General features: G+C 36.6%; 1 protein-coding gene across 6 annotated transcripts in view; it reads left to right on the top strand.

The window, feature by feature from the left end:
* The window catches only part of STAM2 (signal transducing adaptor molecule 2), a 61492-nt gene that overhangs the window by 28151 nt on the left and 14838 nt on the right, over positions 1 to 18503 (top strand). For 4 of the 6 annotated variants that reach the window (XR_009490941.1, XM_024976530.2, XM_024976537.2 and 1 more), the window contains 6 exons: positions 5529 to 5623; positions 7845 to 7927; positions 8062 to 8149; positions 9945 to 9999; positions 13616 to 13769; positions 16458 to 16627. Coding sequence is in view for 5 of the 6 variants with exons in the window: in XM_024976530.2 (XP_024832298.1) it covers positions 5529 to 5623; positions 7845 to 7927; positions 8062 to 8149; positions 9945 to 9999; positions 13616 to 13769; positions 16458 to 16627 (645 nt within the window). In the remaining variant the exon portion in view is untranslated. 6 annotated transcript variants of the gene reach the window in all.

Here is an 18503-nt window from a genome sequence, read left to right on the forward strand (position 1 = left end):
ATCACTTATACTTGTAATAAAGAATAGATTTGTCTTTACTGAGACTAATTCTACTTTAGTTTGCTTTTAAAAGAAATTGATGAAATTTAGCAAGAGTGAGACCTAACAACTCGTTACTAACAGATTGCAAATGTATTTGGTATCCATTATAAATAACTTAGTAAGGATACGTTAGTGTATTTTTAAATGGGTAGAAACCCAAAATGGTTTTACTTTGCTGCAGTAAATATTTATTGGGAAAATACTATATGAATATGCTGTGTTTATTTATAATAAAGAATGAGGAAATAGTTCTTTTCTTCATAAAACCTAGAATAAAGGAAGGGAGTTAAGATTACTTTACAAGTAAATATGTGGTATGGAGATTGTGAATGCCATAAAAGGTAATGTTGGGGTCCAGAAAAAAGCGGAGTCACACCTGGTACACACCTCTAGGAAAAAAGGATTATCCAGTAGGTTCACTTTGGGTGAACTTTGATCTTACAGAACAGGAAAATGAAGGTCTCTTACACAGTCAAGATAACATTATGTTTACTTAGAAAATAATCATTTTTTTTTTCTTTAAGAGTCTTTTTTTGTTTTTCTTTTTTAAATAATCATGTGGACCAGAGCACATGATCCCTGAAGGAGAATAAATAGATGTGAAGGTGAAGGGTTAATATGGGGTCTGAATGCTGACAGTCTGAAATGTCAGGCTTCTGGGTGTAAAATGTTTATAGAAGAACTTAAGTTTACACTTCTGATACTTTTATACAAGCATAAAATGAAGGACATTTATAAAATAAATATAAGAAAAACTACAAAATGAGCATTATTTTTATGTAAGGAGAAAATTTTCCAGTGTAAGTTACTGCTCACAAGGTAAATAACAGTACCGATCAGTGGCACAGCTGCTTCCTCATTTTCTTCAGCAAGTCTGTTCTGCTCACTGCTCTGATAACTCAATTTTCTTCTGATTGTTTCTTATGTGGTTGTCGTGACTCCTGCATACATACCATATCCCTTGATGTCATTTGATGTTCATGTGGCATTATGTTATCTGTATGGTCTGCAGGCTTGCAGTATGTAAAGGGTTACGTCATTGTGAAGCCATGTGTCTTTTCGTTGATGTCTAGTTAAAGCACAAATCCATTAAATAACTTAGACTCATATGAAACTATTTTCAGTTAAGGCTTATCCTTGCAAAAGAGAATGTTTTTTTCTGTTGTAAACTACTAAGAGAATTCAACATGAATATGATGGAATATGTAGGTTGATTAAATGTCATTTTGATGTTGCTGCTGCTGCTAAGTCACTTCAGTCGTGTCCGACTCTGTGCGACCCCATAGACGGCAGCCCACCAGGCTCCCCCGTCCCTGGGATTCTCCAGGCAAGAACACTGGAGTGGGTTGCCATTTCCTTCTCCACATTTTGATGTTAGGAAACCCCAATCTTAAAACTGCCATAGATGTGCTCATCAACACACATAAGTAAAATGTTATCATTCTAGGAGATTGGTTATTACTGGCAAGATTTTAAACACAAATGCACACTTGGGTACTAAAGTTAAATGGCCGTCTTGCATTAAAAAAGAGGTCATCTGGATGATCCAGAATATGACTATATCCATTGTTTTTATATTCTGTTGAAATTAAAAGTACAAAATTTAAAACTTCACATATAGAACTTGAAGTCCCTTGAAAATATATCATTCTCAGACTTCAGTTTAAGAAATACTCAGCTGATAGACAGGTGCAGATTCCTTATTAACAGAGTATACCAAAAAATGTCATTCTTAGTGCTCCCAAATATTATAAAGGATCTAGAAATAAATAGGAGAAGGCAATGGCAGCCCACTCCAGTACTTTTGCCTGGAAAATCCCATGGATGGAGGAGCCTGGTAGGCTTCAGTTCCTGGGGTCGCTGAGTCGGACACGACTGAGCGACTTCACTTTCACTTTTCACTTTCATGCACTGGAGAAGGAAATGGCAACCCACTCATATTCTTGCTTGGAGAATCCCAGGGATGGCGGAGCCTGGTAGGCTGCCATCTCTGGGTCACAAAGAGTCGGACACGACTGACGTGACTTAGCAGCAGCAGGAATAAATAAACCTAACAAAGACACTTAAGGACTTCATGGAAAAAAATTATAAATCCTTTGAAAGATATAAAATAATATATATATTAATATATCAATAAATATAAATGGAGTGAGATGTCATTTATGCTGAAGAAACCTTAATATTGTAAAGATTACTTTTTCTAATATTAATACATAAACAGTTCATTCTGTCATTAACAGCTCAATAAGACTTTTTTCCAGAGAACTTGGAAACATTTTTATTTTGACATTAATATGGAAATATGAAGGTCTACAATAACACAGAGAAGGTACTTTTCCTGTCATGATCAAGGCATATTAAGAGGTTATAATAAATATAGTCTATGGCAACAGGATGGAATCCAGAAATAAGCTTATGAACAGATAGCAGCTTGCTGTTTGAAAGATAGACTATCATAAATCAGTAGGAAAAATGATGTACTATTAAATAGATTTTGCTGGGATGAATTGACTTTCTATGCAGTATAAATAAAATTTGATTCAGCTTCACACAGTACATAAAATTTCATTCCAAATAAAGACCTGAGTGTGGAAGAGTGCTATAAAGGAAAATGTGAAACTATTAGGCAAATATAAAGGAGAATAGATTGAGGAATTCAAGGTATTTGCATAATACAGACAAACAAATGCTCTTCAGATATGTACAGAACTCCTACATATTCATGAAAAGAGACGAATGACCCAGTGGAAAAAGAAAAATGGACAGAAGATATGAACAAGCAGTCTAGGGAAGAGCCAGTCTGGATGCTCAGAAGTGCAAATGGGCACAGCAGTAAGAGATGATTTCTCCTGTGCAATCCAAGTGCTGCCTGGACAGTTAACACCTGGGAGCAAAAATGACATTCTCACATGCTGCTGAGGGAAAGGAGGTTGGTGAATTGCCACAGCCACTTCAGGGAACATTTGACAGCATTAGTGAAATGGAAAATGCTTAGGTTCTGTGGCCCAGCAAGCCTGTCTCTGTGCACATGCCTAGAGAATTGTTGCATGTGTGCCCTAAAATCTAGAATGATTATTACCCCAGCCTTTATAAGGGTGAGAGAAAAGACTGGAAATAACCTAAATGTCTGCCTGCATGAGGATGAGTACATCAGATATGCCATATCTGTGTGATGGATCTTTAAAAGGGATTAATAAAATCTGAAAGAATTAACCTATAAAATTTAAAAGATATATAATGATTAACATTTATGTTAGGTTGGCGTGAACGTAATTGTGGTTTTGGACCATCAATTTTAAATCATTATAACTAAGCTCGAACATATCTTCATTAATCAAAATAGGAACCTTTTCAATCAACACATTTTTGCCAACAAGAAATAAGTTTACTTATTCCTGTAGTATAAAAATCTGTGCTCCAGATCAATCCTAAAGGGTTCTACTCTACAGCATTGTGTCTAGGATTATGGTCTGTACTGTGCACTTAAAATTTGCTGTGAAGGGAGATCTTACATTGTGTTATCACCAAAAATTAATAAATAGAGATGGGTGGAGAAAGTTTTAGGAGGTAATGGATATATTTATTGTATAACCTGTGGTGATGATGTTCAGATGCATACTAATTTGCAAATCCATCAAGTTGTACGGTAAATAGGTACAGCTCTTTGTATGTAAAAACTTTAAGAAAGTGGTTTCAAAAAATTAAAAAAAAAAAAAATCCGTTCTTCAGGATTTGACTCTTAGAAAGCATTTTCTGCCTCAGGCTGGTTTGTGGAATCATTTTCCCTGCAAAAAGTTGTTGAGATGCTCAAAGAAGTAGTCAGTTGGTGAGAGGTCAGGTGAATATGGCGAATGAGGTAAAATTTTGTAGCCTGATTTGTTCAACTTCTGAAGCATTGGTTGTGCAACATGTGGTCAGGCATTGTCGTGGAGAAGATTTGGGCCCTTTCTGTTGACCAAAGATGGCTGTAAACATTGCAGTTTTCAGTGCATCTCATCGATTTGCTTAGCATACTTCTCAGATCAGTGGTTTCACCAGGGTTCAGAAAGCTGTAGTGGATCACAGTGGCAGCAGACTACCAAACAGTGACTGTGACCTTTCTTGGTGCAAGTCTGGCTTTGGGAAGTGCTTTGGACCTTCTTAGCAGTCCAACCACTGAGCTAGTCGTCACCAGTGGTCTTATAAAATCTACTTTTCATTGCATGTCACGATGTGATCAAGAAATGGTTTGTTGTTGTGGCGTAGAATAAGAGAAGATGATACTTCATAATGACGATTTATTTGATTTGTGGTCGGCTCATGAGGCACCCACTTACCGAGGTTTTTCACCTTTCCAATTGGCTTCAAATGCCAAATGACTGACCATAGCACGATCGACGTTGAGTTCTTTGGTGACTTCTAGTGGTTGTAAGAGGATCAGCTTTGATGATGTTGTTACCTTCCGATGGCTGGCCACTATGCTCCTCCTCTTCAAAGCTCTTGTCTCCTTTGCAGAACTTGAACCACTTGAACCACTGCACTGTCCATTCATTAGCAGTTCCTGGGCCAAATGTGTTGTTGATGTTGTGAGTTGTCCTTGCTGCTTTACTTTTGAACTCAAATAAGAAAACCACTCCAATTTGCTTTTTTGTCTAACATCATTTCCCTAGTCTAAAATAAATATAAACAAGTAATAAGTCATTAGCAAAAAAATATAAAGCAAGAAATGTGCATTAAAATGGTGTATAACATAACCATATTTATTTAAGAACACTCCAATATCAAATGGCAAAGTTCAACAATGCAAAACTGCAATGACTTTTGTACCAACTTAATATCTATAGAGTTGGCTATACATATCTATATATATCTATATCTGTAAGCTCTATAGATAAATATAGAGTTTATAGATACAGTGAATGAATAACAAATATATCTGAAGGGAGGTGACGTATCAACTTGGTGGTGGTATGAAGGATGGATGTGAGTTTGGGATTTGGAGGTGTTGATAAAGGAAACTTCAGTGTTATCTGTAATGTTTTGTTTTGTTTTTTTTAAAGTACAGAATCAAATATGACCAGTTGTTGATAGGTTCTGAATTTAAGTATGAGAATATAGATGTTTATTTTATTTGTACTTTTTTATATCTCTTATTAAGTTTACTTCCCTGGTGGCTCAGATGGTAAAGAATCTGCCTGCAATGCAGGAGACCCAGGTTCTTTCCCTAGGTTGGGAAGATCCTCTGGAGAAGTCATGGCTACCCACTCCAGTACTCTTGCCTGGAGAATTCCATGGACAGAGGAGCCTGAAGGGCTATAGTCCATGGGGCCACAAAGAGTAGGACATGACTGAGCAACTAACACACAAGTTTAAGAAGAACTACTTTTAAATATAGTGGGATTTGAACTAGTATTTTCAAAGTAGACTAAATTTAATTTTTATTTTAATTACTCTTGACACTAATGAAATATAGAGTAACAAATGGCATTTTTGTACTGTATTTTCAGTGATGCTAATTGGTGGAAAGGAGAAAATCACAGAGGAATTGGACTCTTCCCATCTAATTTTGTAACATGTAATTTAAACATAGAATCAGAGGCAGGTAAGTTAAATCTATGGAAAGGTTAAATCTATTGAAGTTTTCTGTTTGAATTTTATGGTTTGGTTTGAAATATAAAGTAGATTGGCATTTAATTCTTATTTTCAATAATTTATTCATGGATAATACAGTTTAACCTACTTCTTCCCAAATTAAGGGGTTAACTTATCCCAGGTCAATTCCAAATTAGAGTTATTTCCTTATCATTATATTTTAAATCCTTTGAGAGTTAATGTGCATAGGTACATATAAGGCATAAAGTAAGCTATGCTTGACCATGTAAATATTTACATCAGTGTAATTATGGTTTAAGAGGCTATTTGCATTTGTCTAGTACAAAAAATGTTTTATTCATCATTGAAGCGCAGTATCAAAGCAGGCAGGTTGGGGGATCCATTGACAAGTGCTGAGTGTGATTACAGGAGTTAGGAGTACTCCTAAATTGTAGATTTTTCCTTACATTGATTTGGTCCCGGGGAACTCAGAACAATAACAAAGTAATGTAATCAAGACAGTAGGTTCCTAGTTCACATCTTCTGAACTTCCCTCAGTTTTGCAGCCACAGACAGTTCTACACAGCTGCTGCCAACCATGCCAAGAAAGCGTCCATTTGTTAGGCAGGCAGGGAGTTGGGGGGTAGGGTGGTGGTGCTGAGTGTGCAGAATAACTGGTAATAATCCTAATGATGGTGAGGGTCAAAAATAAAATTGCTCAGTGGTGTTTAAGCACTCGTTTATCAGCTGTTGTGCAAAGTCCTTTGCTTGCACTGTTTCATTTAATCTTCTTAAGTCTGTGAAATAGGTACTTTTGCTATCCCATTTTATAGATAAGAAAACTGAGGCTGAGGTTATTTGGCTAGTAGGTGGTAGAGCCAGGATTCTAAAGTCGGGTACTCTGCCATTAGAATGTACTTGTACTGACATAGCTGCTGAACATACTGCTTCTAATCTTTATCGTTCTAGAGAACTTAAATTGAAAGCTCTACAGCGTGTGTAGCATCATCTTTGTGTATTCTGAATGATGCATTCAGTTAAAATTGAGAGAGATGAATACTGAGTACTCTGCCACTCAATACTTCTTTTGCCTCCATTCTGACTCTTAAGTTGATATGAACATTGGAGACACTAGGTTTAATAGCTTGATAGACCATGCTCAGGGAATGCCGTAGAATTCACTATAGGCTGGAGAAATTGAGCTTCTATTTTTAAAAGTAAAAAATACCCTGGATTTTCAGTAAATCCTCGTGTTATGCTAAGCTCTGCTTCTTAGGGCATACTTGAAAGTTAACTAAATATTTGAAATAACTGTTGGGACTTAAAACTTCTTTGGTTATATAGTTTTTGATTATAATTTTTTTTTAATTTTATTTTATTTTTAAACTTTACATAATTGTATTAGTTTTGCCAAATATCAAAATGAATCCGCCACAGGTATACATGTGTTCCCCATCCTGAACCCTCCTCCCTCCTCCCTCCCCATACCATCCCTCTGGGTCGTCCCAGTGCACTAGCCCCAAGTATCCAGTATCGTGCATCGAACCTGGACTGGCAACTCGTTTCTAATTCAAATTTACTTATTAAAATATAGTACATTGTGGCAGTTCTCCAGTGAGCATTTAAATAATTTTCTATATATATGTATATATATTTTTTTAAGTTATTTTTCAACCTTTTCTAAGAAAAGTTTTTGTTTTGTGTTACTGTAACTATTATCAGGTTGAAATCAGGTCTCTTTTTAAATTTTTTTACATGTAGAAAATAATTTTTTATAGCAGGAAAGAGTGTAGTTCATAGATTTAACTCTGAAATTAGCTAATTAGATAATACTCTACTCTCGTATATATATTTTCACCTTAGCAATAACACTCAGTTTTAGAAAGGTGCCTGTAATGACAGCTCCCGTTAATATTGCTTACTTGTTCCACTAGAATGTAAGTTATATGAGGGTAAGGATTCCTGTTTGTTTTATTCACTAGTGTATTTTCAATGCCTCGAACAATGCTTATCATATAGTAAGGGCTAAATAGATAGTTGTGGCATGAATCAATGACCATATGTAATAACGTATATTGATTACAAAATGTTATGATTATATTGATTATGAAATGTTGTTATTTAGAGTTTCCTTTTTTTTTTCTTATGAATAATCACAGGCTATTTATAAATTAATGACTAAACTACCAAGGTGAATACTGAGGAACTTAAAGTTTACTTTGTTTCCATAGCAGCTGTGGACAAATTGAATATAATTGATGATGAGGAGGAGGAAATTAAGAAATCAGAGCCTGAGCCTGTTTATATAGATGAGGTAGAGTCATTCTTTTGTTTAATGGTTAAACTGTCAAGACTTTTAAAATGTGTTATTCTTGAGAATGCTTGAAAATAAATTTTTATAATCATTGAAATTAAAACTCTTCGTAAGGTGTCCTGTTACTTTTTTAGGATAAGATGGATAGAGCCCTGCAGGTACTGCAGAGTATAGATCCAACAGATTCAAAACCAGATTCTCAAGACCTCTTGGACTTAGAAGGTACTAAGTGAATATTAGGGATTACCTTAATGTCATTTAATGTTTTAGCAATTTATAATGTCTTAAATTTTTTCTGCCTTGGGTTGCTTCCAGAGATTAGAAATCTTTGGTAGGAGGTAGACTAGTGTAGTAAAATAGTAAACATATGACTTGGAAGATGTTACAACCTTCCTATCCTGTTCATTGGGGAAGTCTTTACTTTTCTGTAAGCCCACTCATGAAATTTGCAGTTCAGAAAAGGACAGAATTAGAAATAGCATCATAAAGTAACTGAGCAAAATGTTGGAAATTCTTATTCCTCTTCTAATTCTCTTGTATCAGAATTTTAAAGGTCAAAATTATACATGATCTATGTTTACTTTGTAATGTAGGGGTATTTGATACATGCTGATGTGTCTTTTTACTCTCTAAGAAATTTGAAGCAATTAAAATAGATGTTTTTGTGCCTTTTTAAAAAATCCATTGGGAGAAAAATCTCTGGGATAAATGTTTTAGTTCAGTTCAGTCGCTCAGTTGTGTCTGACTCTTTGCCACCCCATGAACTGCAGCACACCAGGCTTCCCTGTCAATCACCAACTCCTGGAGCTTACTCAGACTCATGTCCATCGAGTCGGTGATGCCATCCAACCATCTCATCCTCTGTTGTCCCCTTCTCCCACCTTCAATCTTGCCCGGCATCAGGGTCTTTCAAATGAGTCAGTTCTTCTCATCAGGTGGCCAAAGTATTGGAGTTGCAGCTTCAAAATCAATCCTTCCAATGAATATTCAGGACTGATTTCCTTTTGGATGGACTGGTTAGATCTCCTTGCAGTCCAAGAGACTCTCAAGAGTCTTCTCCAACACTGCAGTTCAAAAGCATCAGTTCTTTGGTGCTTAGCTCTCTTTATAGTCCAACTCTCACATCCATACATGACCACTGGAAAAACCACAGCTTTGACTAGATGGACCTTTGTTGGCAAAGTAATGTCTCTGCTTTTTAATATACTGTCTAGGTTGGTCATAGCTTTTCTTCCAAGGAGCAACCATCTTTTAATTTAATGGCTGCTGTCACCATCTGAAGTGATTTTGGAGTTCCCCAAAATAGTCTTTCACTGTTTCCATTGTTTCACCATCTATTTGCCATGATGTGATTGGACTGGATGCCATGATCTTAGTTTTCTGAATGTTGAGTTTTAAGCCAACTTTTTCACTCTCTTTCATTTTCGTCAAGAGGCTTTTTAGTTCTTCTTTGCTTTCTGCCATGAGGGTGGTGTCATCTGCATATCTGAGGTTATTGATATTTCTCCCAGAAGTCTTGTATAAATGTTATTAAATTTTTCATAGAAGAAAATCTGGTTATGAATATAGAATATTGTGCTACTGTATCAATGTTTACATTTGGAGATATAAAACTGTTATTTTGAAATGGTTTAAATAAATGAAAATTTTTCATATCTAATCTGTATATAATTATTTTATATATTGTGACAAGTTCATTTTATTGTAACTAATAATAGTATTCTAAGTATTTTTAAGGTTTTTGAGATAACTCCAAATTTCAGTCTATAAAGTAGTACTTTGGAAGAACATGGTGGGATTTCTGTTCTGATTTTTACTTTGCCTTGGTCACATGATATTAATATTAGTGCTGAATAGTATTACTGTTGGGTCTATTGCAGTCCTTTCTCTAGCATAACTTAATTCTCTTTATATTTTACATGGTGTTACATATTGGTGCTCTGTTGTTAAAAATTGTTGAAATTGACTTAAACTGGTTTTTTAGTTTCAAGATTTTTAAATATTTTTGTGTTTACAGATATCTGCCAACAGATGGGTCCAATGATAGATGAAAAACTTGAAGAGATTGATAGGTGAGATTCTTCATGCAGGAAATGACAAGTATAGTTTTCTTACATTGACTTGTTTTGGCAGAACTTTAAGCTAGAAAGTTTTTGTGGAACTGTTCAGTCTTTTGAAATTGTTTCTGTTTCTAAAAACCCTTACAGACTAATAGAATGGTACTTCTGATTTCGGTAATAGCTTTTTTCATGGCAGTGTATTATATGTAGAATGATGGACTCCTATCTTCATTTTTGTACTTGGGCTGGAGTTGAGGGATAATGAATAATGAAGAGTAAATTTGAACAGAGCACAAAATAGAACAGGAATCATAGGCAAGCACTGTTTTATTATATAATGCAAAGTAGTATTTTTTGAAATAGTATATAATGAAAAGTATTAAAACTTTACAGTGAAATTTCTTTTTTTACTCTAAATCCGATTTACACACCTTCTCTTCTCATATTTCTTCCTTGTATTTCTGTATTTCTGTTGTCCTTTTGATTTCATTATCCCATCGAGTCTTACTCTTCCTTAGAGATAGCAGCCCTGAAGGTCAGACTGTCAGGGTTTTGAGCTTTTAACTTAGTTTTGCCCCTTCTCTTATTCCTCAGAGCTTTATATCTTAAGTCAGAGGGGGCATCCATGGTGAATGGCAGACAAGGAAGAAGGCTTTAGTGTCCCACCATCATCCCTTTCTAATATCTGTTTACTGAACTTGGGTATAAAACAGCATAGGAAGAACAGGAGCTACTTTGCTTCTTATCAGCCTTTACCAGAGAAAAGTAGTAGCAAGGTTTTTTCTAGTCACTGAGGATTATAATCTTTGTTCCCTAGGACTTTTTTTTTTTTTTTTTTAAATAAAGTTGTTGTATTTTCTATAGAAATGAAAAGTAAATCCCTGTCTCAGTGAATGAAATTATGGTGTCAATTTCATCATATTTTTTGGTCTTATTTTGGAGAAAGCATGGAGTATCTACTGTTAATTTGTTATTTTGGTTTCAGTGCAGGTATGTTAATGGTTAGTGAATAATCAAATGGAAAAGATTAAAAAGAGGGCTTCCCTGGTCGCTCAGTGCTAAAGAACTTGCTTGTTAATGCGCAAGACACAGTTTGATTCCAGGTCTGGGAAGATCCCACGTGCCACGGCACAACTGAGCCTGTGCACCACAACTCCTGAGCCTGTGCTCTAAAGCTGGGGAACTGTAACTGCTGAGCCCACATGCTGCAGCTGCTGAAGCCTGAACCCTCTTGAGCCTGTGCTCAGAAACGAAAGCCGCCGCCGTAATGAGAAGCTGGCGCACCGCAGCTAGCCCCCATTCACCACAACTAGAGAAAAGCCTGCCCACATAGTAGCGAAGACCCAGCGCAGCCAAATAAATACATAAATAAAATAATTTTTTTAAAAAGATTAAAAAGAAAATAGTATTATCTTAGGTGTGGCTAGGGCTGCAATTATTATAAACCTTTCTAAAGACTAAAAATAGTCCGTATCTTTTAACTCAGCAATTAAGCAACTCAGTTTAAGTCCGTATCTTAAACTCAGTAAAAAAAACTTTACTGTCAGAATATTAAATTTTAGCTTTCATTTCTGTCATTGTACAGAATGAAATTTTGTAGCATTTATCCTACTAGGAAATTATATTGGGTAAACATGTAAATTGACTTCAAAGAAAGGTGTAGATAGAGTTATTGAAGAAATATCCATAGCCTGAGCTTAACTGTGTTTCAGGCTGTATTAATGTTCTTTCCTACTGCCTTCCAAAAACCATTTTTTACCACCTATGTCAAAGTGCCTTTTCTACCACCTTTTCACTCTTCCCTTGTGTACCCTTCTTGTTTCTTTCAATTGCCTTGATTTACACTGTCCCACTGACCTGACTTGGTCTTCCTTTTTTGCTTGACCTTTCCATCTTTCCTGGGATACCAGCTTAAGTCCCGGCTTCTCCATAAAGCCTTGATAATCACATTAATTCCCTCCTCTAAACTCTTCGGTCCCCTGCCTATTTCACTGAACTTTGCATTTGGTTATGTGCTATCTTATATCATTTGCTATTTTTCAGGCCTTGTCTTCCTAACAGACTACAGTCTTTCTGAAGGAGAGAATGATACTTTTGCCTAATTTCTCTATCCCAGGATAGTGTCAGGCACAGTTTAGTAAAAATTTGTTAGCTGCTTTGGGATTGTGTCTCAAATCCTTGAAGATGATCTCAAGTGTGCATTCAACCTGCCCTTCAGTGTTCTTCTGGTGTTTCATTAGTATAATACTGGCTTATATGGACTCTGGTTCTTAGAGCCTATGGTTCTTAGAGCCTGTGGTTCCTAGTGACACATCTGTTAGCATGGATGCTCATTTCTGAAACTTCCTGTGCAATTTACAACCAATATTTCTGAAAGTAGAGTTCAGCCTTCTTGTTACAGTCACACATGCAAGAGAGCAAACAGCACTTTTTGTTTCAGACATAACAGTCTCTGATAGAGGAAAGGTGACAAGTCCTGGTAGGACTCAGGCCAGGTCACAGTCCAGGTCATATATTGGGTAGACCTATGTCTGGCTGCTTGCTTTGCTTCTAGTCTCTTGAGTCTCTCTGTGTATATATTTTAAAAGCTATGTTAATAAACAGATTTGTGGGTGCTTTAGGCCAGATTAAGTGGCCATTTCACTTTTATGAACTTTACAACAACTCCCTTGTTGTACAGGGAGTTCTTTATTACCCCAGAATGATAGCAGAACTGTACCAAGTTGAAAGGACTGGCTTTGCAATTTCCTGGGCAGATTTGAAGATGCAAACTTGAAAATATTATTTTGACCTATATTCACTCACTTTCAAAAGAAACCAATGAACAAGCTGTAGAGACTAGTTTATGTATACATTTTTTAAATTTGCATTTTCAAAGATAATTATTAATTTTTTTTAGTTGAGCCTTTCATGGTATAAGCAAATAAAAATGTGTCATTTTGTTTGTGAATGTGCTTATATCTCAGTCATATTGTATCTCACACCTGGCTCTGGGCCTTGCCTGAGTACTTTCTTTTTCTACTAAGATTTTTAATTAAGACTTGGACTCTTCCTAAATTCAAAAATTACTCGTTTGTAATTGAATTTTTAACAGAAACCTGTAACATAAGAAAAAAAATTCTCCTAGCACCAAAATTATAAATTGGTTGCATTTTATGAGTTGTGGAAAGGAATTGCCCTAGTATTATGAAGTTATATCAGCCTAGTCATTACATGAAGTAAATAATTCCTCCTCCTGTTTTCCCTGTTTGAATATTCTTTCATAGTAGAATTTTTAAAATATAAATAGAAAATGTAAATTTTAAAAAATAATTTATGTTGCCAAGTGAAAAATGAAGTTGCTCAGTCATGTCCGACTCTGCAACTCCAGGACTGTTGCTTATCAGGCTCCTCAGGCGACAGTCCATGGAGTTTTTCAGGCAAGAGTACTGGAGTGGGTTGCCATTTCTTTCTCTAGGGGATCTTCCCGACCCAGGGATTGAACCCGGGTCTCCCGCATTATAGGCAGACGCTTTACCATCTGAGCCACAGGAAAGCCCTTCTTTTTAGTAGTCTCGTATGCTGCTAAAAATATGCTTAAATGCTTAAAAACTTTGAAAAGTATTAAAGAGCTTTTCTTCTATATCAGGAAGCATTCAGAATTGTCTGAATTGAATGTAAAAGTCTTAGAAGCTCTGGAACTTTATAATAAGTTGATGAATGAAGCGCCAGTATATGCAGTCTATTCAAAGATCCACCATCCAGCACATTACCCAACTTCATCAGCTGGAGTTCCAATTCAGGTGAGCGTATCTTTTGAGAACATTTTTCAAAATTTAGAAAAAGTTTTAAATTAAAAATAAGCATAGTGTTAAAATTTCTATGTGCATGAATAACATTATAAAATCCATCTTCATCAGAAAAATGTTGGATAAACAGTTAAGTGTTCACCAGGACAATTAGACACTCATATTTCACAAATATATTTTAGTTCATTTATAACATAATTAAGAGACCATTAAATATATGAGTGGAGTTCTGTTCTTCATAAGGTTTTGTAAGTATAAATCCTTTAATTTAGGACACTCCTGGCATGTCAGGAGTCTTCCAGATGTTGTACTGATGCTGTTCCTGTTGCTCAGCAAGCAAAATCTAACATTTATTTTAAATTTCTGTTAAGATTTCTTTAACTTCTATGATGATTAAAAAGGCCTAAAGAACGTATTTTGTTCTCAGATCATGCTTTGTATTTTCTCAGATGTATGGCTTACACTGTTAAAAATCCACACATGATGAGAATATGATGCAGATCTATACATACAGGTTCCATGAGCCTTTCATGAACGTCTTTTCCAGGGCTTTTTACACCTTTTCTGTGCTTCCCAGCTGAAGTGAATATTTATATTTGTCAGTATCCGGTATTCTAAAGCCTTTTTCAAATTTCAGCCAGTTAGCAGTTGAATTCAGAATGAGCTTGGATGAACAAATTTCATGTTAATGTATGAAAACTGGTATGTAAAGGAGTGTGTGAAGGAGACACCAAGGAGAAACAGAATGTGGATGCATAATCTAGGTGACTTGACACAACATACTTGTTAAGTAAAAAAAGAATAGTTACTATGGTAACTGTCACATCAGACAAGATGCATTTATCAAATATGCTGTTCCCTGAACTTCTGAAAATGATGAGAGTCATTACATGTGAGGGTAGAAAGGACTTCTAGGTGCAAAAGACAGCTGGAGTTTATTCAATATTGCTTCTGTTTATTTGCTGCTGCTGTGGACATGAAACAAAACAAAATGCGCCATTGTGTTATAGGACTAGATGTTGGATTTACTGCTTTGTGTGTCTGAAAAGGGTCCTTCCTGTGTCTTTCCTGTGTCAGAGTTTATGTTTAGTTGCATACTGTTTACAATCCATGTTTCACTAAGCACAACTTACTCCTTTAAAAAGTTAGCATTCTATCTAGTTTGATTCTTCATAGAATGTTATCTATATTATTCATGCATAATAACATTTGAAATATTTAAAGTTCCTATTCTAATTTGAAAAAGAAAAGTTCATACTAGAAAAAGAGTAACACACCATTAGCTGCATCTGTGAAGGCCATTCAGGAATCCTAACGTGCAGAAGAGGTCCACTCCCACCATCTAAGCCTGTTGTCAATGGGCTGTGTGTGTCTGCTAAGGAGGTAGTATGATTTTTTTTTTCCTTTTTAAAGTTTTGGCTGCACTGCACATCTTAGTTCCCAACCAAGGATCAGACCCATGCCTTCAGCAATGAAAATATGGAGTCCTAACCACTGGAAAGAAAGTGAAAGTCGCTCAGTCATGTCCAACTCTTTACAACCCCATGGACTATACAGTCCATGGAATTCTTCAGGCCAGAATACTGGAGTGGGTAACTTTTCCCTTCTCCAGGGGATCTTCCCAACCCAGGGATCGAACTCAGGTCTCCCACGCTGCAGGTGGATTCTTTACCAGTTGAGCCACCAGGGAAGCCCAAGAATACTGGAGTGGGTAGTCTATCCCTTCTCCAGAAGATCTTCCTGACCCAGGAATTGGACTGGGGTCTCCTGCATTGCAGGCAGATTCTTTACTAACTGAGCTCTCAGGGAAGCCCCCTAACCATTGGACTGCCAGGGAATTCCCATGATTATAGTTGTCAATGTAGTAGTTGATTTGGCATTTTTAGGATTCTGTATTTTCATGTTATTGGTCTTTGCTTTAAAAATAGCTTAGTTTAAAATTGGAGTGATGATGGTTACTAAACGATACTTGTTAAACATGCAGTTATTTTGAATGTTGTATTTTGTAAGCAGGTTGTAGAGCCTGTCCTGAAAGACATGTTACCCTGGAAATTAAGTAGGGCACACATACATATAAATATCCAAAGAGACATAGACCATGTTGCTAGTTCTTGAGGGCACATCTCCTTTACCCAGAATTCTTCTCTCCTTTTGTCCTATCTGTCCTGCAGGAAGGATGAAGGAGGCATTGCCAGAGAGGGCCTGCACCCTGCCTTGATACCACTTATCCTTCAACTTATTCTTTTAAGTTTCATTCTTAAGAAGTTGAATAAGGCACCCTGAGATAGGGGTGAAGGTCATCTCTCTCATGGTGACTTGAAGTGATACTGTGCTGACTTCAAGGGAGTATATAGTCTTCTGTGGCTTGACAGCAAGACATGTTACCTAGTAATAGACAGCCTAGGTGAATTCCAACCTGTTGCTTAAAAATACACCACCTCCCTTCCTTTCATCCCACTGCAAAATAAAAGAATGAGCAAGTAAATCATAAACTTCCATGGATTTGGCACTGTGATGTGGAAGCGCTCCACATTTTATACCAGTGTGGACAGATTGGTGAAATCAGATTGCTCTCCAAAGATCTGTAACATTTTATTTCATTTAAGTCTTTTAAAGTTTTAATGTATTGCTAGGCAGTGGTTTGGGAAATCAGTGAGTCAACCTTTTCTCCTTGGTTAACAGACATACCCAGTTCAACCACATGGTGGAAACTATATGGGTCAAAGTATTCACCAAGTCACTGTTGCCCAAAGCTACAGCCTAGGACCAGATCAGATTGGTCCACTGAGATCTCTGCCTCCAACTGTGAATTCCTCAGTGACAACACAGCCTGCTCAAACTCCGTACTTAAGGTAAGTTTTGGGGAGCTATGTTAATTTTGTAATTACATACATTAAATTTTCACAGATGTTCAGAATGAGAGTAATTAGACCCTTTTCTTTATAATAATAGTGCCCTCTTTTGCTGTTGAGATGAAGTTATAAAAGGGCTCATTCAAGATCCCATGAAATAGGAATGCTGCTGTCTTAGCTTTGCTACCCATACTGAGATGGTGCCCAGACCTGGATTATAGTCTGGGTCCCTGGGAAAAAAATACAGCTAACTTGGAGAAGAAAATGGCAAGCCACTCCAGTACTCTTGCCTGGAAAATCCCACGGACAGAGGAGGCTGGTAATCTACAGTCCATAGGGCCACAAAGAGTCAGACATGACTGAGTGACTTCACTTTCACTTTCACTTCCCTTATAGAAGCCAAGCCAATGATATACTTAGCACGGTGCTATAATTAGTAGTCTCAGTGAAGACGGAAGTGGCAACCCACTCCAGTATTCCTGCCTGGGAAATCCCATGGACAGAGGAGCCTGGCGGGCCCATAGGGTCGCAAAAGAGGCGACATGACTGAGTGACTGAACGACAACAACAAAGTAGTCTCAGACATATTTTAGGAGTGTGTATTCCTAAAAAGCAAAAACCTTTGCCGCTTGACTCTTAAAAGAAGTATGTTTCAGCTGTGGAATTTGTCGTCTGATTTTTTTATATTCTTCACTTCTATTCTGAAAACCATGTTTGAATCTTGCCTTCTGTTAACTTTGCTTAACACAAAATGTCTGTTTAGTAGTCATATGTAATGATCTCGAAAATCTCTTCCCACTCTTAAATTCCATGAGTATAAATTTTAGATATTATCTGGTCATTAAATAAATCTGTTCATACTGGTATTTAACTCAGTTAAAATGTAAAAATTTTGTTATCCTGGGTGACATTAGGAATTACAGAGAGAAAAACTATAGAGGAGTATAGACATTAATCCTCCTGTATTGAAGCAGTATATTTGGTGCAATTAAAAATTATAGCCACTGGGGAAGCCCCTTTTAAAAGTTACATTATGTTGGGACTTCATTGTGGTCCAGTGGTTGAGAATCCGCCTTCCAATGCAGGTGACATGAGTTCGATCCCTGGTTGCGGAACTAAGATCCCACATGCCGCGGGGCAGCTTAGCCCGTGTGCCACAACTAAGGCTTGATGCAGCCAAAAAAGTAAATAAATAATAAATAAAATAAAAGCTACACTATAGTAATTATAGGAACAAATAGGTGTACCTGCAGTTTGGTGTGATTTTCAACTTAGTAGGAATTTGGGATTTTTTTGTTTTGTTTTTGCAGAGTGTTACTATAGTCTGTTGAGGGTAGATTCAGGTCCTGTGTGGATTCCACATTCTCCCTGCTTGTGTTATTTTTATGTAGGCATTCAGGTTAAGCTACCAGGGGCAGCTTGGAAAGGGCGCTACCAGAGGACAGTGTGAAGAGTGGGTAAGGAAACACGGTCTCCGCTGTGCTGACTGAGAGAAGGGGACAGTGGAAGACGGGCCAAAGGGTACTTGGGCTGGGGTTCTGCTCTCAGCACAGCTGGTCAAGAACACCAGGGGCAGAAACAACCTGCATCTCTCAGAAGATTTCCAAATGTTTTCCATGAGAGATTTTGGGGAAAACAAAATTAGATAGGCCTTATAATCCTATATTTTATTTTACTTGAAGTACTTCCTTCTTCCCAAATATGAAAATTACATTAACAGTGTTGGATAGCTGGAGTGGTTAAATCATAATCAGAATAGTAGAGCTATATAAACTTAGAAATATGGAAAAGACATTTTTATTTTGTCACAGTGATTGATCTCCAACCGTAACCCAGACAATGCAAAGTAAATATGGTTTTCTTTTTAAAATTTTGT

The sequence above is a fragment of the Bos taurus genome, chromosome 2 (assembly GCF_002263795.3).
Source record: "Bos taurus isolate L1 Dominette 01449 registration number 42190680 breed Hereford chromosome 2, ARS-UCD2.0, whole genome shotgun sequence".
Taxonomy (NCBI): domain Eukaryota; kingdom Metazoa; phylum Chordata; class Mammalia; order Artiodactyla; family Bovidae; genus Bos; species Bos taurus.